Source organism: Rhipicephalus microplus, chromosome 7 (assembly GCF_043290135.1).
Source record: "Rhipicephalus microplus isolate Deutch F79 chromosome 7, USDA_Rmic, whole genome shotgun sequence".
NCBI classification, from domain to species: Eukaryota; Metazoa; Arthropoda; class Arachnida; order Ixodida; family Ixodidae; genus Rhipicephalus; species Rhipicephalus microplus.
In genome coordinates, this window is record NC_134706.1 from 125,350,794 (window position 1) to 125,365,096 (window position 14,303).

At 43.6% G+C, this 14,303-nt stretch overlaps 1 protein-coding gene across 1 annotated transcript in view; it reads left to right on the plus strand.

The window, feature by feature from the left end:
- The window catches only part of LOC119179080 (sodium-coupled monocarboxylate transporter 2-like), a 115,587-nt gene that overhangs the window by 13,903 nt on the left and 87,381 nt on the right, over window positions 1-14,303 (plus strand). The window contains exons 4-6 of the mRNA XM_075869653.1: window positions 4,745-4,902; window positions 6,604-6,744; window positions 8,649-8,778. Coding sequence (XP_075725768.1) covers window positions 4,745-4,902; window positions 6,604-6,744; window positions 8,649-8,778 — 429 coding nt within the window. The remainder of the gene's footprint in view (window positions 1-4,744; window positions 4,903-6,603; window positions 6,745-8,648; window positions 8,779-14,303) is intronic.

The window sequence follows — 14,303 nt, forward strand, 5'->3', positions numbered from 1 at the left end:
TAGATTTCGTGATTTTCATGTTATGACTAGCCACTTGTGCTTGACATGCTGTCATGTTATGCAGCGTCAACTCTGGTAAAGATACCATCATCGAAATGACCAGGAGAGTTGAAGGTCATAGATAGATAGATAGATAGATAGATAGATAGATAGATAGATAGATAGATAGATAGATAGATAGATAGATAGATAGATAGATAGATAGATAGATAGATAGATAGATAGAAAAAGCGTCTTTTTTACGGCCAACGAATTTAACGAGGCAACCCTTTTGAATGAGATAGTGCGTAAAGTGTGTCCTCATGTTACTATACTTTTTTTCTTAAGCTCCGAATTCAAGGCAAATTTTATTGGAGATAAAGTCCCTGATACTCACCTATGGGGGTAATTTCATCAAAAGCAACTATATTTTAAGTAATAACGAACGTAGCCTCAACAGTGACAGATCAGATCCACTTGATGTATAAGTGGGCAGCAGAAGAAAACAGCATTTTGCTGGGATTTTCGGAAGGCAAATGCAGTCTTCAATATTGCTGGCAAAGCATCGCGGAAGCTTCCAATCCAGCATTTTTGAAACTTGGAGCATTTCTTCATTGCATGATGTCGCGCTTCGACGTCGGCAGTGGTGGTGTATCTATACCCCCACTGCGCATGCTCGCGTCTTGTGCCATCTTACGAAGACATACGCAAAACTGTCGCTTCCCCCGTCTCTTGCCTCGCAAGGCTGACGCAGGCAGCGTATGCTAGTAAAAAAAAGCCCCGTATCTGCATGTTTCACCAAAAATGTCGTCAAAAGACAATAGTCTTGCGTCTGGAGAGATTGAACAAAACGCTTATTTGATGTTCTGCGCGAGAACATCGGTGAATCGTATTCTGGAGGCACTGGGTTAGAGTGTCTTGATCAGTACAGAGGAGGCGAACAAGCGCACCGAGGCTTGTGAGAAACGAGCGCTATATTGCAGTTATCTTCGAAAATGAAGGATGGCGTTCGCGCCTGTCTCAGAGAGAACAGGGTGTAGAACGCAAAGCGACAGTTAGGTGCCACCATCATGTCGTCTTAGCAAATTGTTGGAAACACTTGCGTTTTTGTGTATATTGTTACATCGTCAGCGCCACGTAATAAACGCTACAGTCCTAAGAAATCGTCATGTATACCTTCTCTAGTGTAAACAGACATGCCATTATTATTGACGTGTTGCTATTGGGCCTAATAAATGCGCAATAATTGCCGTTCAATGATGATCGCTCAAACATGGAGGTTGAAACTTGAGCATTATTGGCTGGCGCTGCAGATGAGGTTGCATTTTGATCGTTGCTGTAACGGTTTTGGAGGAAAAACAGACAAATGTACTGACAGACAGACATACCAAACTTTTTGATTTGAAGTACCCAAAGAAAGGCTATCGTCTTTAAAAATTGACCATCTCCCTGAAAGGAATCGTGAAGAAATGCGAATGCATTTATTGCCCCAATAGTACATGGCGTAGTAATTATAAAGGCGTAAATTAGTGACGAGACGAGTATTTCGACCGCAACAATTTATTTGAACCTTGATCAGCCAGTGAACAGTCGAGAGTCAGGCTCACTCTTCACTCCATTTATATATACGTACGTGTGAGTGAACGGGAATGTGGAGCGCAGGAAAGAAAGAGAGCAATTGAAGAGAGAAAAAGCGGCGAAGCACTGCACCTACCCTCTCGTACACTCTTTCCACCCATGCGGGAGCCCCATCAGGGCTCCCGCGATTCAAACGCCCTCGCACGTCTGAGGGCAGTTTTCTCTTCGCTCACTCTCCGCTACTGCACCCTCAACACCTGCACCAGTTAAACCGGTTGCAAAGGGAGACAATAAGCGTGCGTCCCCGCAGCTGTTGCTATAGAAGAAAGAGTGAGAGCACCGAGATAACACTTGCCAGTGAGTGGACGCCGCCGGACGCCTGACATAGCCCGACTGAGAAATGCATTCGCATTTTCAACGACTGCTCACGCTACACTTTCGTTCAGTTGCCCCCCAATGTACATACAATGGATCGCACGTTCGGAATTTAGTCGAGGGCGTATTTTCTTGGCTTTCGCTTGATGTCAAAGGCAACGCTTCTCCTTCATTCAATAAGTAAGAATAATAAATACAAAATAACAATAAGCATTCCAAAGCGATACCTAATTGCGCAAAAATCACACGCGATACCCCAACCACTTTGCGACGCATATTTTGGAGCTCCCTGTGAGACGATGTGTGTTTCTATTTCTAAAATCTATTTGAAGGCAATAAGTGTTGCATTTCAGCGAAAAACAAAGGTGTATTTAAGTGTGCTCACTCCGAACCTAAAAACTCGCCAACGTGAATTTTTAATAAATAACAATACCAGTGGCCACCTACTCAACCACTGCTCCGAGTGTAAGAGGAAATTGATGCTGAAAGGTGACACTAAAGAGCAGAACGATCTTTCGCGTATTAGTGAAATCCAATTTCACAATCCCGAAAACACCACTCTTACCACGACATGACGCTTAGTAACCGACAAAACACGCGAAAAGAAAAAAGTGGGCAAAGACGACACTGTGAGTTTCCCCCACCGAACATCCTGACGTAGTAAATTTCGATGCCGTCTAGTGTGTCCTACTGAGCTTGCACTCGATAGCAATTAGGTACTTTGTAATATGTGAGTGCCATAGGCTTAGCATGTGATGTTTCGGAAATTTTCATCCCATCAATGCTGTGAAAATACGAAATTTTGTTTTGAAATTGGTTACGTCACGCGCATAAATATAAAAATTAAACTTCAGTCTTGATTTTTTCCACTAGCAATGAACTCATGACAGTGAAGCTTAAAGTATTCGATTTTCCAGAGCGCAGTTTTTCAGCCTCCACAAGGTCATTGTTTCTCTTTTCTATCGCTTTAAGATATTTAGCCACAGCCACGAAAACGGAGTAAAGGATATTTACGAAGCGCACTCATTTAAAAATACGGGAAATGAATGCGTCAGTGAGCCTTGTGGGTTTCGCAAAACACCAAGATTAAATTTATCGATGAGCGTTGTAGAGGCGACGACTTCTGGTTGCTCAGGTTTTTTTGTGTGTGTGTTGATACCTTACAAAACACCACATGCGTGCTGATGGTTTCAGTGAGGCGTATTTACAGGTGGACTGTGTGAAAGAAAGGCTAGCTGCAAGTCTACACCTACGTGTGTGGGTCTAGTTTTTACGCGTGTATATGAGGGCAGTTGTCCGTTTTCTCTTAATGCGATTGTTGTCGAAGATTTTCGAGAAGTCCTCTTGTCAAAATGTCTGCTACAGCAGCACAGTTCTTTCAACACAAGTTTTGTTGCTTTAATGATGGCTGACTTAAATGTGATGCGACGGTGTTTGGCAAGTGGTATTTCAAAATTCACAAGGTGAATGAGGTAAATGAAAAGATTGGATCTAGGCTAGTCACGTATTAAAAAAACAGACATCTGGTAGATAAAGAAACTTAGCAAGGGATGAAAAATTTAGTTGAGGAAGAAAGAGGATAGATAAGGTTCGTAATTAAGAGCTTCCGTAGAGAGAAAAGGGAAGCACATTGAATAGGATAGGGTAAGCTAGAGATCATTGAGAGACTCCTTAGTCGTCCAGTGGGCATGCTGAGAATTATCATAGTGAAAATTTATTGAACACGTTGAAGGTTCTTGATGAAAATTTATTTGACTACTTTTATAAACCTTCGAACCATATCGATTTCTTCAGGTATGCTGGCGTAACGTGGCGTCTTTACTGTAAATTTTTGGTGAAGGAGTAGGAAGCGCAGTTTCTTGGTCTCACTTTCATTCAAACAACTGACTCGGGCTGAATTTTCCCTATCCCAGCTATGCCAGTATAATAACAGTAACACACGTAGTACTTATTTTAACAAGGAACCAGCAATGCACAATTAATTATTCATTGGAAGGGCAAGTGAGAGCCGAAAACTTTCTTTTTGCCATAACACTAAATAAATACAGGTTTTTATCACAGCCCACCTCACAGGCTCCTTTGGATATACAGAATGGCTTCTAGTAATAAGGACTCTTTTTTTAATGCTCCTTTGGCCACGTATTTATCAATGTTCTCGCTTTAACGGAGTATAAACTTCGGCCTGGTTGGTCTTTTTCCGAGTTGGGGAGTACAGCATTGCATATACATACGGACGACTGCTTCTCGTAATATAAAATGCGGCTCTCTCCTTAGCACCACACATGGTAAAGCAGGGAGTGCGTCTGTTCCGGAATGTGGGTATACTATTCTAACCGTAGGGAAACCTTCCTGGTTTGACCATGGATTCCGGATTAGTTCTTTTAAAAATGAATATTATTTTAACCAGCGTGTTCACTTCCGCTTAACGTCGCTCACTACAAAAATGATTTTTTTTTGTATTCTTGCCTTGATGCTTTTCCGCTGGTGCAGCATGACTGATGTAACTTTCCTAATTGATATTCAGAAATCAAAGTTACTCTGCTAAGAGTTTCACTGCTCTTTAACTTCTTTAATGCAAAAGACAAGAGTCCATTTTATGGTGTGTCATCTACAAATTTACTTCGAACTGATTCGGTATCGTGTCTCTACAAACTCTTTAATAAAATTGTCTATTTTATTTCGATGCAGCGTACTCTATATTATAACATTTTAGAGCTTTCAGCAACATAAAATAAAAATAAATGAGATGTGCCTGCTGAAATTGAAGTTATTCTCATAGTAAGTGCCTGTAACTATGTGTATGGTTTCACAGGGAGGGCTTCGTGGAGTGGTGTGGACAGACTGCACGCAGTTCATCATTATCATGGTCGCACCAACTGCCGTGTTTGCAAAAATTATGGTGGATGCCTTCTCTCCAAACTCAACTATTCAGCCACTGAGTGATATGGACGTCGGTATGTACATTGGGAAGTAAGTATACAAAGAACAGCGCACTTGAGTCCACTAGAAGAACTGATGTTGCTGCTTATATGTGATTGTTTTAAGCGTTTTTCAGCTTTCCACCTTGGCGCTCCTGCACAAAACAACACAGAGACGTTTCTCTTAATACCTACGAATCTATTACTGTAATTGTACGTTGTTACTCTATATTACATTCTCTCGTTTTGCATTACTTCACAAAGTGGATGGGTCACACCAGGACTGAAATAGTAAGAAAAAACATTTAGTTAAGCGTACATTCGTTTAATTGAAAAGCAAATGGCTTTATAATAAGTCATCTTACTTTTAAGCCACGTTAAAAGGTGACCACCGTAAGCAGTCATACCGACTGCCTAGTTGGCTTCGAAACAGGTGTTCTTGAATGAGCACATACCGGGTGCTATTATTCGGGCTAGTTTCATGTTCACATGAGTCTGACACCTTCTTCCTCAATAAATCGAATGTTATTTATAACGACTGGCATTATGTAGACCTAATGCCATTTTACCTGTGCGCTTTCACACGAAGAAAAGAAATGTCACTTTAATGCGATGACCATGACCTTAGCCCTCCTGAGCCCTAACTTTGGCAGAAATAAAAATTATAAAACTTCCATGCATTATGCGCGTAAACTGAAAAATAAGTTTTTATCAATAAAAAGGTGCTCCTAGATTGTAAACTCAGCTGTCTTTGCGCAACTTAATACAGCTGCATGACAACAACAAAGTCAAGCCAAAGGCCAGTCTTAAACAAACATGGCAAACACTATGAGCGGCCAGCGTGTGTATATTGTCAACTGCAGCGTGGGGGGGCGAGTTACGACTACCTGCCCGGTTGCAAAAATGAGACGGTAGCAGCAATTTTCTCTAGTTATGACTGTGACCACCACAACACGTGCGATCAAACGATCGACACCGGGGATACAGGCAACAACAATTATACAGCACGAATGAAGCATGGCCGGGGTCCGGCTGCACGTAGTGGAGGGTAGCTTTACAAAAAATAGCACCCTTTCGCCTGTGACATTACGTCATCAAACCAGTAATAATGTAATCTAGTAAAGAATAAAGTATTTAGAACGGACAAAAGTTACGCATGCACAAGTTAACAGCCATGATCCTAAAAGTTTCTGGCGTCGAGACTACGCATTCAGCCTACAATCGATTGTGAATGTGCTTCATAAACTCATATGACCGGAAGTGTCGTTTTCATTGATTGGCATTACTTTTCCGCGTGACAGGGAACAAATGACATTACAAACGAATGATATTTGGTGTAAATAACATTATAATTGCCGTGTAACAGAAGTATCATGTACGTTCTCCCCTCTTCCAAGAAAGGGAACATATTATTTCCTGCAGCAAGTTCGACCTGTCGCTGCTGTGCCTGAAGTAAAGAGTTAACAGGTTCATTATTCAATGAATGCGTTAAATAAACACATTAAAAACTATCATTTCTTATAATCAGCAAGTACCCAAGCAGAGATAGATGGAGAGACTAATAACAAATACCCTGCTCTTTGTTTGGTGGTGGTAACATGAGCTCTTTCGGTTGCTTCTTTGTTGCGAGCATGATCGACAAGGCAGCATCTTCGCGTATCTATGTGTCATGCCAAAAGATTACTGAGTGCGCAAAGTTATCTGTTGCGCTGATGTTCCAGCGTTAAAGGCGCCACACGGGTTCTTTTTTCAGCTTCAAGTTTGACCTGACCAGTGATGAAAACGTATGGTCCTGTTTAGTGGGAGCCTCAGGAATGGGAATGTATCGGCTCTGCCTTGACCAAATGGTTGTCCAGCGAATAATGGCATCTCCGACAGTGAAGAAAGCTCAAAGGTTAGTTGGTTTTATTTGGGCTTTATTGCCCTCAGAAGTACGTGTACTTGATACTGGTCATCTACATCGGCAAAGTCGAAGTCTATATTAACTTTGGTTTTAACATAACCAGATTCTTCTAGTTAGCAAATAAAATAGTTGTGGAGGAATATATTTTTGGGCAAGTATGTGTGATGGGGGCTTTCGAAAGCCATAACTTTGCCAAATACAATATATACCAAGGGGTGCCACTTGTATGCAATGCATACACGGGAACACTTATGCTTGAATGACCTTCAACAGTACACACGCTTATTTTTCCGTGTATATTTCGGTGCACAAACGCTTTTCTTCAGTTTTAAAGTTATATGTATTGTCTTTCAAACGTCCACGTCTTTATTAAAATGCCTATGTATTTCATCATAACACGTTAAATTTGTGGTCGAACTCCATCGGCATGAAGCAGCATCGCAGTCAGATTTCTGAAAAATTCAAATTTAACTAACTGGGGCTATGAGTACTCAACGTTCATAGGTGTACCTGAAAATCTTATTAACTTATTACAGGCCCATAAATTGACTTAGGTGTATGGTGATCGACACCAGCTTATTCTTGATAATTCTATTCATAAGACAAAGGTTGCTCTTTTTGTCCAAGGCATGAGCCCGCCTTCAAATTGGCAACATTATTAGGTGTGTGCACTCAAGCCGGTCCCACCACATTGCTTGTCATGCTATTTCAATACATAGGTGTTTTAACAACTCCATTTTTGCTAGTTCCTCAGTGTTCTCCATGAGGGAGTTTTATCGCGAAAAACTACCAGCCATAATGTGCTGTCTGGGAATAGCATGAAATCATACAGATTTCTTTCCGTAAAACTGGAGCATACTGGCTTATGCGGTATTCCAGAAAAAAATGAATTAAGGAGTTTATTGCGAATGCTGTGTGAACTAAAAAATTTGAAATCTCAACTGTTCTTCATAAGAGAAAAAACTGCAGCGGAAAAGTATGAACACATGTGGTGAGGGTTAATGAGATCATACATGGTGGTTATAGAAGATAAGATAATACACAACTGCTAATAACGTCTAAGTGGGACGCTTTGTGCAAGAGCCAGGTAACTTTTTCCGGGATTCACTGTCATTTTTTTAGTTCAAGGCAGTGATAAAAAGAGGGCAGCTTTCAGGGCGCCTTCTTTTCATGATTACCTTCAACTCTGAAAACCGGATGTGCGTTTTGTTCACGTGGTCACCTTCATTTTTCTCCTCTTTAATTCTTTAGCCTCATTTCTTACTGCTGCTTGTTATTTATTTTCGATGCTGTAACCATTCCTTCGTTAAATTTGGGTCAAGTACCGTTTTTGATATTTCCAGTACGCCATGTGCACCACACATGATTGCAGTATCAATATACACGGAAACAATTTTGTTACACTTGATGTAGTATGTTCTATTGCGACTAGTTTAAAGATGGTAATACCAGCAAACTTTTGTTTACACGCGTGCACCGAAAGAAAGACATCTGATGTGCAGCGGGATACCATTATGAAAAAAAAAGCGGGCAGCTTGGCACTGGGGATGCAGAGCCAAAACAAAGGTCAGAAGTGCACTGCCTTCTTTACCATTCTTTATTTTTTACTATTTCTATATAATGATTATTTCTCCTATCATTCTTGTTGACACCACCGACGGGGGTTGCCAACGACAAACTGTGGTCAAATTTCGCGTTTGGTGAGGCGAGCATTTGGCTCAAAAGCAAGAGAGAAATGCGATAAAAGGCAGGTCATGTTTTAGGCTTGCCATTAAAGTTAGCCTCGAATGACAAAGGACCAACCAGCTCGAAGCATGACGCTAATGCTAGGAAAGTTGTCTGCCGAAATATGTGCTCAAACTTTCTTCTCAGCTTTGTTTTTTTTTTCTTTTCAGAACCGTAAGCTTCGGTGCCCTTTTACTTCTTCTTCCATATCTTACCTGCACATTATTAGGCATCGCAATAACCATATGGTATAGGGGATGTGATCCCGGACTCTCTGGAGCGATAAAAAGCATTGATCAGGTAAAGCTTTTTATCAAGGCAGTTCGTCGTTATTCTTAGGGAATGTTTAGAGGCGTTATGCAACAGAAACTGTTATGGCTGTTGTCAAGTAGAATTAAGTCACCGTGAGGAACTAATGACACTGTGACTGTAGTAGTAAGTTATATTTATGAAAAAGGTTGAATAGTGCTTCTTTATAGGTTTTCGTGTTACCTTGCGGACGAAAACAAACCTCTTTTTTTAATGCTTTATTTCGTTTATTGAACATTTTTCTACTCATGTTTTATTAAACCGGCCTGTAGAAAATGACCTGTTCGCAAAGTTTTTGAATTCAGGGAATTTGCATGTGCAACAAGATTCTGCAACATTTCGCGCATGATCACAGGATAGGTTTGTTGGACCGGACATGGAGTTGTGAAAACTCCTCACAAAATATGAAAAAATGCTTTTTGTTATGTCGACGTTCCTAAAACATCTTTTAGCGTCACCAGGTAAATAAATGACGTCATAACTGGGCGTCAACCTTGATACACGATTACAAAGTCCAGTATTTTCTTCCAGTTTAGAAAGAATTTTCTGAAATGATGATTTGCAGTGTTTGAGAGCACCTATATTGTTTACTTTTTCACTTTAGCACTTTTATATGTCTTTTTCTGTTCTGGAAATCAAATAAAGTGGCATGGGGTAGGGTTGAGGTATTACGAGGATCTGAAACAGGGTTTAGGCCGATCTTGGAAAAAAAAGTGTTTTTCCAAGATGGGCTAACCCTGATATGCCTGAAGTGAAGAAACTCTGTCATTTGATGCGAGGCGTCAAAGAACAGCTTTTTGCCAGCCTTCTCCGCAATCCACCGACTACCGTTGTGAAATTCACCGAAGACGCTACAGCTATCGAGCGAGCACTGCAGCAAAGGTGTCGCTATTACGAGCGACCAAACGATGCCTCCATCAGCGTCTCTGCTCTGACGGCCGGCAGTGACGGTTCTCTGCGTGAGCTTATTCGCGAGGTTGTTCGTGAGGAGATCTGCAGCTTCCTTGCGACTCTGCAAGAACGGGCGATGGCTTCAGTTGGAGAAGTTGTGTGGCAGGAAATCAGGCAAGCATTTTCGCAGCCCGAATCACTACCAGCCCAGCAATCTCTTAACTATGCGGCAGCCCCCCGTCGTCCATCGCCAGTGCCGCACAATTTGCCTGCACTGGCTCACTCTTACAACGCGCCGATGGCACCAGTCTTCAACCCACCGCCGCCACCGCCACGACCAACGACGACGACTCCGCAATATAATGCATGTACAGAAACTACGTTTTACCCGCCTTTCTACCCACCGCCGACACTTGAAACTTGATCACTGAGGGTGCCTACCAGTCGACCATTCGTTCGCAAGACGGATCTGTGGCGCACCGTCGACCGCCGTCCACTGTGTTTCCATTGCGGAGAAGATGGACATGTTTACTGCGTCTGTCCATATCATGAACAAAGATACCTTACTTATGCGCCGAGTTCTTCATGGTCTCATTTCGACATCCGACGTGACAGCGCGCACCCGCAAGGACAGCCATCTGCTCTGCATCGTCGATCCCGCTCTCCGTTACCTTCGCCGAGCTCTTCACCAAACCGTCGTAGTTACGCCGATGCTGTCCGGGGCAGGTCCCCAAGCCCTCATCGGGAAATTAACAGCTGCGACCTTTGGAGGGAAGGTTGCTACTCGTCGAGATGATGCAATACCTCCAGTACCAGTACGATACGACGATACGACGAACCATGCAACGCCTCCGACCCCACAGGAAATTGTAAGCGCCGACATAGCTGTTTACAAAGACGGACGCCCTGTGACAGCGCTAGTAGACACTGGCGTAGATTTCTATATCATGGGCAGAAAGCTTGCCGGTTGGCTTAAAAAAGTTAAAACGTCATGAACGGGGCCTAACGTAGGAATTGCGGAAGCCAAATGATGACGCCGACTGGAAAGTGCACTGCCAAAATTAGTATTGGTGCTTCAGCTTTCGTTGCCACATTCGTAATTTTGTCCAAGTGCTGCAAATACCTGATCTTGGGGATGTATTTCCTTTGTAAATACGGCACCGTCATAGACATTCCAGACAGGTCAGTTACATTTTTGATGGCCCCGGATCAAGTTTCAGATATGAGATGTAACGACCAGCGGCGTAAACATCTGCGCGTCTTCGAAGATCACGTGACCCTTCCACCGCATTCAAGTGCTGTCGTAGCTGTAACATGCGACCACCCAGGCAACTTCGACCACATCGCTGAACAAATTCCAGCATTGCTATTCAGCCATGGACAATCTCTTGCAGAAGCTGTCGTAGGCCTCAATCGCTGACCCACGCACGTTCTGGTTACGAACTTCAGTACTGAGCGACGACATCTTGCAAGAAGTATGGCCATCGCATACGTCAAGGAGCTCATTGATGTTGCAGGCTGCTTGACCGTGGAGAAAGCCGATGTCACCAGGTTCACCCCTCTGTCCATTGACGTTGGCCCAAGTTTACTGCCCCCACAGAAGCAAAGCCTTCTGAAGCTTATTAATGAGTTTCAGGACTGTTTTTCTTCGACGTACAGAGTTCGCCAAACGCCGTTGACGAAACATCGCATAATTACGGATGAAACGGCCGGACCCATACGGCAGCACCCATACCGAGTAGCTCCGCGGGAACGTGAGGCCATATAAAGTCAGGTGCGAAAGATGCTTCAGGATGACGTTATTCAGCCGTCAAAAAGTCCTTGGGATCACCTGTAGTAGTGGTGAAGAAAAGAGATGGCGCCTTACGTTTCTGCGTTGATTACCGCAAGCTCAATCAGGTTACGAAAAAGGACGTTTACTCGCTGCCTCGTATAGACAATTCTCTCGATCGACTTCGCCATGCCCGGTATTTCTCTTCGATAGATTTACGGAGCGGATATTGCAAATAGAAGTTGACGAAAGAGATCGAGAAAAAAACAGCATTCGTGACACCCGATGGTCTTTAAGAGTACAAAGTTCTCCCGTTCGGCTTGTGCTCAGCACCGGCAACGTTTCAACGACTCATGGACACAGTCTTGTCAAGTCTAAAGTGGCAAGCGTGCCTGGTATATTTGGACGATGTTTTTGTATTTTCAGTGACATTTGACGAGCACTTCAAGCGTCTACACACGGTATTTCAAGCGATACGATCGGCTGGACTAAGACTCAAGCCAGAAAAATGTCACTTTGGCTTCGAAGAGCTTCTTTTTTTGGGACACCTTGTCAGCAGGGAAGGTGTACGGTCTGACCCAGACAAAATAGCCGCTGTTGCAAGTTTTCCTACGTCATCAGACAAGAAGGCAGTGTGGTGATTTTTAGGCCTGTGCGCCTATTACCGACGTTTAATTCGGAATTTTTTTTGCGTATTGCATCACCTTTAACATGACTCATCAGGGAAGACGTCACGTTTGTGTGGGGTGAAGAGCAGCAGGAAGCGTTCAACGAGCTGCGACAACGTCTTCAAAGCCCGCCAGTTCTCGGACACTTGGACGATGACGCTCTGACAGTGGTTCACACTGACGCAAGCAATGTCGACTTAGGAGCTGTTCTTGTTCAGTGGCAAGATGGCGCCGAACGAGTAATTGCTTATGCAAGTCGGACTCTCCCGTACACAGGAGAATTATTCTACCACTGAAAAAGAGTGTCTTGCGGTGGTGTGGGCGGTCATAAAGTTTCGTCCATATTTGTACCGTCCGTTTAAAGTCATCAGCGACCACCACTCGCTTTGTTGGTTGATGAACAAGAAGGACCTGTCAGGACGATTGGCGCGCTGAAGCCTCAAGCTTCAAGAATTCCATATGACTATAGTTTATAAATCCTGAAAGCGACATACAGACGCCGATTGCCTTTCTCGCGCCCCATTAGAAAACGCAAATGCTGAAGATGATGACGATGCGGCGTTTGTCGGTGTAGTCAACACGTCTACAATCGCACAGCAGCAACGCGACGATCCCGAGTTGCAAACCCTTATTGATTCCTTAGAGGGACGCACATCTACTATGCCAAAGCTCTTCGCAAAAGGGGTAGCATCGTTTTGCTGGCGAAACGAGGTCGTTTATAAGGTAAACTTTTCTTCGAGCGGCATTACCTACTTACTTGTTGTCCCAACACCACTCAGGAAAGAAGTACTAGAAGCGTGCCATGACGAACCAACATCCGGTCATTAGGCTACACACGAACGTCATGCCGAGTGAGACAGAAGTTTTACTGGCCGAAACTGACGGCAACCGTTCAACAGCACGTTCATACTTGTCTTGAGTGCCAAGGTAGGAAAGTGCCAGCCGTCAAACCAGCAGGGCTCCTCCATTCAATTGATGTATCGGAAACTCCATTCGCTGAAGTCGGAATGGATCTTCTAGGACCATTTCCAACTTCGGATGCTAGTCGCAAATGGATAATTGTAGCCACAGACTACCTAACTCGCTACGCCGAAACCAAAGTATTTGGAGCGGGGCACAGCAAGTGAAGCAGCCCAGTTTTTCATTGAGAATATAGTCCTGAGGCATGGCGCTCCATCTGTAGAAATAACTGACAGAGGAAAAGTGTTCACAGCCGAGCTATTACTCACAGCTTTAAGTCTAAGTGGAACATCTCACCAGCGCACAACGGCATACCACCCACAAACAAACGGTCTGACGGAACGGCTGAACAAAACACTTGCGGATATGCTTTGCATGTACGTCGAGTTGAAACATAAAAACTGGGACAAGATACTGCCTTACGTCACTTTCGCTTACAATACGGCACAGCAAGAGACAACACGCATGACACCATTCCGTCTTCTCTTTAGCCGTGGCGTCACAACCATGCTTGATGCTATGTTGCCTCATGAAAGTGATGGCGTTGACACAAGTGCAGACTACATAACTCAGCTTGCTAAAGAAGCCTGCCAACTTGCCCGCGCACGCGTTTGTCGCCGCCAGGAGTATGACACAAGGCGCTATAATTATCGTCACTGACCTGTCTCTTATGAACCAAGACTTAAAGTTTGCATCTAGACTCCAGTTCGCCGTCGTGGCCTCTAGGAGAAACTCTTAAGACGGTACTTTGGGCCGTATAAAGTCCTCCGTCGTCTCGGTAATGTTAACTATGAGGTGATTCCCGACAGTCCACATTGTTCAAGACGTCAAAGACATGCACCAGAAGTTGTGCACGTGGTTCGGATGAAACCTCATTTGTCCGAATGAACCCGTGGGCTGCCAGTGACTCCAAACCCTTCCGTCATGATGATGAAGCATCGGGACGATGCCTTCTCGAGAGGAAGCCTAATGTCACGGTTATTAGCCGTAAACACAAAAGGAGGAAGAAGCGAGCATCCCAAGCGGCAGTCTCTGGCGTTTTTCGAGGAAGACGATGTTGTGCGTTTGCTCTTGCGCTTTGTTTTTTGTGTTTGAATAGAGCCTCTCTGTTAACGTGGAAAGGAAGCCTTCTGTCCTGTTCTTTGCACGTTGCGACAATATATACCATGTTTTATAAGCTCTCAAATTGTCATGATTGAAAAACCAGTCACTGGGCCGATACCTAT